Consider the following 8,185-nt stretch of genomic DNA (forward strand, 5'->3'; position numbering starts at 1 on the left):
ACCAATTAAACACTCATAAAAGCATATGATATGATACCACACAAACTAGCAGCAAGGAACAAAGTAAAATTCAACCCTACTTGATAACAGAGTTGAGAACCTGCAAACCATAGTCAAGACACAAATATCAAAGAAACAATTTTACTTTCAAAACATAATTATAATTTACATATGCCTTACTCTGTAGTGCACAGTACTAACAGACATCATATGGACTTACAGAGCATGGTTACCAACAAAGCTTGAAGTGCCCCAACACGAATAAGTTATTGGCTTAAAGCTATTACTTATATCACAACTAGTGTAAAATCAAGGTGGCATGAAGTTACATAAAAACATGATTAGTATGAAGGGAAATATGTATAATACATTGCTTGTGTTGCTGCAGCTAACAGCTGAACTAATATTTTATGTATGTGAATAACTGCAATTTGTTCAAAATACTGTTTTTTCTGTTTTACATGTAAGTTTGTCACTTGGCTTTTAGTTTGCTTTCAAACTATTTGCCTTAACAGAACAATTTTCCCACATCACCACTTCTAAGAATATTGTTAATTTTGTAAAAATTATGCATACAGTATGTTATGGTAACAGCTACAATGTTATTTTCTTTGCTTCTCAATTTAGCCTGTAATTAATGATCAGCAATAAGTGCCCTCCTCCTCCTACCATTCAGCCTCTGCCCCTGGCCAGAAAAATGTAGACCTGATTCACATTAACTTCAAGACCTTCATACACAAATAGTCAGGTCAAAATACAGTTTAACCCTCAAAAAATTGCTGCAAAAGGTTTCTCAACTGATTTTGGTAGGTTTTAGTGTACTTTATAACATACTAAAAGTTTACCAAAGTAGGATACCCAGAAAAGTGTTTTTTCAATATGGGGTCCAAGATGGCCGCCGAAACCTCTTAATGATCATAACTATAAGCAAAGAACACATTAAGATCATAAAACATATATTATGTAACAAAAATCCAACATGGCTTAAAAAATCAACACATTCTAACCATTTTTTATATCACATAGCGTAAGGTAAGATTTAATGCACAAACACCTTTGTCCATAGAATAAGTTTCAGAGCATTCAGTTTTGAGTGTCATTCTCCTCCTCAGTATCGACCTCTTGAGTGTTGTTTGGATTGTCACAGTTTTCAGTTTGGCAAGGGCCACATGCAGCAGTGCAGGGGAGTCCATAGCATCTGCAGTTGCATTGAGAGGATTTGCATCCCCTCGAACAGTTGCAATGGATAATTTTCAAGAGTTTGTCAGGCGCAGCATTGTTTTGGGTCATAATTGGAATTAACTGATCATTTTCCTGTTCCATCCCCATTCAGTTGGGTTCGTTTCATTTGCCATCCCCATCCATACCATAATTTGAAAGTACTACACACGTTGGCTATGGAATCTTGTTGCAGGTGATGTTGGTGGAAGCCATTCACAAGAGACAAATGCTTCAGCAGTTGCCACTTTCTTGGTGAAAATGATATGGTGCAGTGATGATAGCATATCATTAGACTTGCAACCAAAGAGATCAACCATCAGGTCTTCTCCAAGATATGATATGTCCTCTTGAGATTTGTTTTGAAGGATGAATGCACTAGCACAGGACTTCATGACACCGCAAGGAGATGCTGGAACAGAAGGGCAGGATCAATGGTATGATCAGGTTATCTTTCCCTTGAAGAGGTTTTGACGTATGATCTAAGTCCCTACCCTACAGCCCTCTTTAAGGCCAGAAACATTCTTCGAAAAGCAGACAAACCTCAGCTTGCTCAGGCAATTCGAGACCATGCTGCGGACTTATCAAGTGAGGATGTGATGAACTCTATTCCTAAAACAGATTGTTATGTACTCGATAGTGGCTCTGCTCCATCATTTACAGTGGAAGAAAGGTGACTCATGTAATGCAATAGCTGAGTCTTATGTAGACTTCACTGTGAAACATTACGGACAAGAGACAGTAGTGTTCGATGGCTGTTGTACAGGTCCCTCCATAAATACAACACACTTCAGAGACGAAGAAAAAAACCTGCACCTTGTTGTTAGTACACTGCAAAAACAGAATTTTCAGGCAAAAAGGAGGAACTTTTGTCTTGTGACAAAAACAAGGCAAACATGATTACTCTCATCAGACAGCACTAACTAAAAGGGGATGCCATGTCATTCAGTCACCAGGGGATGCAGATATTTATACGTTAAAGCAACTGTTGAACGATCCTGTCATTGCACCACAATGTTAGTTGGTGAGGGTACAGATTTGCTGATCTTGCTCCTTCATTACTCCAGCACAGACAATGAGATCATCTACTTCTGTTCTGACGTAAATAAGTAGTCAAAAGAACACAAAGTATATAACATTAACCTGTTGAAAGAAACTTTAGGAAACAATGCGTGCAATGAGTTGCTCTTTGTACATGCCTACTCAGGGAATCAACTTCCAGAAATGATTGAAATTTGATCCTGTCATGAAGTCCTGTGCTACTGCATTCACCCAGCAAACAAATCTCAAGAGGACATATCATATCTTGGAGAAGACCTGATGGTTGATCTCTTTGGTGGCAAGTCTAATGATATGCTATCATCACTGCACCATATCATTTTCACCAAGAAAGTGGCAACTGCTGAAGCATTTGTAACTCCATAATGGCTTCCACCAACATCACCTGCAGCAAGATTCCATAGCTAACATGTGTAGTGGTTTCAAATTATGGTATGGATGGGGATGGCAAATGAAATGAACCCAACTGAATGGTGATGGAAACAAGAAAATGATCAGTTAATTCCAATTATGACCCAAAACAATGCTGCGCCTGACGAACTCTTGAAAATTATCCATTGCAACTGTTCGAGGGGATGCAAATCCTCTCAGTGCAACTGCAGATGCTATGGACTCCTCTGCACTGCTGCACGTTCCTTGCCAAACTGAAAACTGTGACAATCCAAACAACACTCAAGAGGTCGATACTGAGGAGGAGGAAGATGACACTCAAAACTGAACGCCCTGAAACTTATTCTATGGACAAAGGTGTTTGAGCATTAAATCTTAACTTACGCTATGTGATATAAAAAATGGTTAGGAATGGAATGGAATATGAAATTTAGGCTTGAAGCCAAGCACTGGAATCCAGATGGATTATTCAGCACTATGGTTTGAGGTGAATATTTATGGTGATGAATTTATAAATTTAATGAATAAAATAAAGGTGATTTTAAAAGTATGGTAAAAACTGATATCCCCATAAAAATTATAACTTTGCATTTCGAGTGTGCAAACAAGAATATAAAAATTTATACATGCATACCATACATAAAAAATGGTTAGAATGTATTAATTTTTTATGCCATGTTGGATATTTATGTTACATAACATATTTTTTATATGATCTTAATGTGTTCTTTGCCCCCAAAAACCTAGGAATAGACACCAAGAGCATCAAATTTGAGTTGATAGTTGTATAGGTATGATCATTAAGAAGTTTTGGCAGCCATCTTGGACACCATATTGAAAATAACACTTTTCCAGGGATCCTACTTTGGTAAACTTTTAGTATATTATAAAGTATATTAAAACCTACCAGAATTAGTTAAGAAACCTTTTGTGGCATTTTTTTGTTTGGTTGAGGTGGTATTTTTCATATATCGACTTGACTACAGTATCCTAAGTCTCCAAAACTCTTGATGCATGATAAGAACCATCTTGTGCACTTCTCCTGACTGGCTAGTGATGACACTTATGTGGGTTACTCCAATTCACCAACTCAGTCGGTTTTTCAGAATAGTCTTAACCGATCTTTTTCACGGGAGGCAGCCCACCGATGAATTCAGTTATTCAATCAGCCTAAAAGGAAGATTATCTTTGGGGATTTCCAACCTGCTATATTAACTTATCTCAATGTGGTCTAAAATCCAATGTTTGATATTTACTTTCTGAATTCACAAATCCCAAGAAGAACTGGTTTTGAGCTACACAGGTTAGCCCTGTAGTTGGTCAAGAATTTAAATTCACTGTTCAAATTAAATGATCAAATAACATTACAAAACAAACCTCACTGGCTGGACTTCACGACTGATATGGAATACTTAACTGGTTTTACACATAAAGCACCACAGCATGACTGCACCTCAAAAGAGGTCAGTGCTTACAATGTGATTGATCTTAGAATCTACAAATGTCAATTCTCTTCTCTGTTTTTTTAAAAAGTAATGTTCACTACTAAAATCCTGCACTGGTAATCTTGCAGATAGCAAGCAAAAGGTTTTGTGATTTCACAAAATTTGGTTCAAAAGAATGCTAACAACAATATGGCTATCAACACTTACAATGCTTGTGCATCAGTCGTGCTTGCAGCCCTTTCTGAAAGACTGAACTAACTTTTTCCATTTTGAGATATAATGATTGACTGAGCTCAAGTCTATAAATTGTTTCAAATTCTCAAGATTAAATTACCACAGACGTCCAATATGACACAGACTCCTGAACTGGGGTACAAAATTTCTCTTACTCTACAGAGACAAGTTTACAGGTGAAATTATTCCTCCCTGAGGATGCCTAAAGAAACCTCACTAGTACTGGAGTCCTTTCTCCTTTGATCACTGAGATATGAGATGATGTCTCTTTCCATGGATGAGGGATAAGAACTTAATGATCCTGGAAAAATCTGGGTAGGACTGAACAGGGCTCAAGAGCTGGATATTATTATATTATCATTATCATTACTATTATTATTATTACTACAGTAAAATAGTTATCCAGACCACTTCATTAACATTATTAACCTGTGGTGTTTACCAAGATTTTATTTTGCCTAAGCATATACATGTTTTTAAATTAATAAATATCTAATGTAGATACATAAATATACTGAAGTATATCACATTTAGCAAATAATAAGTTTTTAATTAAATTTAATTACTGGTTAAGTTGAAAATTTTGAAGATTCTAACAATATTTCTCTGAAATATTAGTGTCCAAGCTCTGAGAACAGTTGACATTTAAAATACTGTAAGGATTATAATTGTATTTTCTACATTCAAGGTTAGGGTCTTTAGTTCAATGAACATTCATGGGTCAAATGAGTATGACATGCTTGAGGATAATCTGGAATTACTGTGGAATGACATTCTTTTTGATAAGAATATCACAAACATCAGTTTGGTTTAAACTGCTTCAATGTCTGGTTATCAGGTTCAATACTTCAATAATGATGTCATTTATTCAAAATGTTAAGTCTAGTGTACCTATCTTGAGCTGTTATATCAGCACCTTCATTTTATTTCTACATGGGCTAGGATCAAGAGGACAAATGTTGCAAGGAGACCTGCATTGACTGTTGTGTATAATACATAAATGACAATCAGGATAAGATGCAGAAAAAATTATCAAAGGATCAAACACACATCGAATAGGTCATCAATTCAATTCCCAGCAGTGCAGTCTGAAAAAGTCTGACTTATGAGCTTCTTGACAAATGGGTGCACCAAGAAATCACAACACATACTGAACAAAACTTCAAAGTAAACATTGGGTTAAACAGTCTGAAGACAGGTGTCATGGTCCTAAGAGGACCTATTACCTTTGATACTTTCAGGCAAATTATTTTACCATAAGAAAGGTTGCTAAGATTGTGAAAAAAACAGAATAAACATCCATTAAAAAAGAGTCACTATACAAAGAAACATTGCCTGCTCTGCCCAAAGTACATATGTTCCACAGTACTGATCTAAGAAGCAGTCTATGTTTGAAGTTACATGTGTCTAATAAGCACCTTGAACTTTCCTTTCTTTCAATATAGTAATCTGATTTGTACTAGTTGTTAAAGGTAAGTAAATTATGCCTCTGATTATGCCTCTCAAATGAGTAACTATGGTATGACCAGAAATACAATTTCTAATAAATTTTCTTAAAGCTGTTTGTCTAAACAATACCTTATATATAAATTCATGAAATATACATGCATCATAGCAGAAGTTCATAGGAGCTGCATAATATGTACAGGCGTAACATTTAATTTCTTATGTACATCCAAGGAAGCAATATTACAACAGTTATTTTAAAGATTTAGTGCCCATAACCAGTCATTTTTCAATGTTATTGAAAGTTGCCAAATATTCAAAGCATCAATAAAAAAATATATACCATTAGCTACTTTTGATTACAAGCACTTACAACAAATCTTTACATTAGCTTACAAGAAAAAAGTACTCAACTTGTATACAATCCTTGAGATGGAATTTAATATACTACTCCAAGTAAAATAACTTCTAAAAGGGCAAATAAATTTTGCTTTCCTACACAGAATCTATCAGATTTCAATTCAACAAACAATAAATTTCAAGGATAACTTTTCTAGTAAATATAAATCTGATGAACTTATCCTTTTAATTTCAAGTAGAAAGTGATAATTCAATTTGAAGATAAAGAACAGCTAAAATTTCTTCCACTTCAATATCGAATCTCAATGCATTATAGACGGAAAATTGTTAATAGATCTGCATTCAATCATTATATTGATTATACTGTACTACTGTAACTCGTGCATTTTTAAACCTAAACATTTATTTTTTGTACTCTCTAGAAAGCTCTATACCAGATTTACCTAATTATAGTAATGGGCCTCTTTACATTAGTCCAGTTAAAGACTTGGTCTTTGTATTTAAAATTTCATATATACAAAAAGACTAAAATAATTTACCAGGCTGAAACTATAAATAAATTACACCAAGTTATCAACTTCAAATCTTAGTAGATAACTTTTCCCTATTACCAAGTCACTTACTTTTCTTATTTAAAATATGAAGGTACTTGCCACGAGTCATTTCCTTTGCTTCTTCTAAACCTAACTGATACGCAACATTTTGTAGCTTCTTCACTTCATCAATTATTTCTAGAGCAGTTAGTAGCCTGAACTCTGTAAATAAAAAGGTCATTTAAAGTAGTGTAAGAACTTTCAATATATATACAGACTGTCCTTTATTTACATAGATCTACCTTATAAAAATTAGATTGTATAAGAGCTAGAAAAGAGTATAAAAATTCGTTGTCTATTTCAAAATTGAATGGAGTGCCATCATCTCATGCAACAAAATGTTTACTGAGGATGCTGACAAAAGAACCAGAAGAATAATAAAGATAAAGTTTTTAAAACAAATTGTTTCATATATACAAACTCTAACCTTACTAAGCCTTATGCTTAAAGTTTTGACTAGAGTAAGAGAAATGTGCACTGGGCAATTGTTTAAACTTATACAACACATTAGATAGCAAATATCTACTCACACAAAATGCCAACATGAGAATATAGCTCCTCACTTTGGATACCTTTAGGTTCCCACCTAGCTAAAGGGCTGAAAAAGAAACTGAATGCAGGAGGGGTTTAAAACCCCCAGAAGATAAGTACAACTATTCTATAACTTAATGACCAATTTCCGGTAAATTTACAACATTTGATAAGCCAGAGGGTTAATATTTCTAAATAAAAAGGAAGTGATGGTCTTGAACTAAAAACATGAATGGCTCACACAGCTCAGTACTACACCACTTCAGAATAAGAATCAAATCTTATGTACAGAGCATCAAGCAGTCCAATTCTGGGCACTAAGCTTGGAGATGGGGGTTACTTCAGTACCTTCAAATGGACTGTATGAGGTATTCTAAAACATATTACTGGAAAAAAATTAAAATACAAATATCTAACCCAAACTTTTGGAGAACAGTAATTATGAATTCAATACTGTTTGCTGAATTATGTAAGTGATCCCCCCGTAGTCATGGGGGATGCGTACCAGACCAGTGCGAATAGTTAGAATCTACAAATATTTAGATCAACCCCTCTAAAAATGCTTATAACTGCCTATCTTGTCTTGAAAGTTCAAATACTAAAGTATCATCTTACAACAAATATACCTTAAATTATTATTCTATTACTGGAGTAATCTTTGCAATGATATTAGTATTAATATAATTTCAAAGTCATCTTAAACATTTTGCCATTAGAAATATATACGTACAGCCAATAACACAGAGAGAGAGAGAGAGAGAGAGAGAGAGAGAGAGAGAGAGAGAGAGAGAGAGAGAGAGAGAGAGAGAGAGAGAGAGAGTAATAACTTCTTATGATATCAAAAGATTGAAATGATCCTCTATAGGCATCACTTCTTCTGCTCGCGCTGAACTAAGTATCTATTTGTTT

The 8,185-nt window shown here is 34.7% G+C and overlaps 1 protein-coding gene across 4 annotated transcripts in view; it reads right to left on the minus strand.

Moving 5' to 3' along the window:
- Positions 1 to 810: 810 nt before the first annotated feature.
- LOC135198183 (protein lin-52 homolog) overlaps positions 811 to 8,185 on the minus strand; it is a 157,239-nt gene continuing 149,864 nt past the window's right edge. For 2 of the 4 annotated variants that reach the window (XM_064225730.1, XM_064225731.1), the window contains exons 5-6: positions 6,776 to 6,907; positions 811 to 1,630 (exon numbers count right to left, since the gene is read on the minus strand). In XM_064225730.1, the coding sequence (XP_064081800.1) occupies positions 1,383 to 1,630; positions 6,776 to 6,907 (380 nt within the window). In that variant the 3' untranslated portion in view covers positions 811 to 1,382. Of the gene's footprint in view, positions 1,631 to 3,643; positions 6,908 to 8,185 lie in introns of those variants that run through there. The other 2 variants (XM_064225733.1, XM_064225732.1) reach the window with 2 other exon arrangements.

This window comes from Macrobrachium nipponense, chromosome 21, assembly GCF_015104395.2.
Source record: "Macrobrachium nipponense isolate FS-2020 chromosome 21, ASM1510439v2, whole genome shotgun sequence".
Classification (NCBI taxonomy): domain Eukaryota; kingdom Metazoa; phylum Arthropoda; class Malacostraca; order Decapoda; family Palaemonidae; genus Macrobrachium; species Macrobrachium nipponense.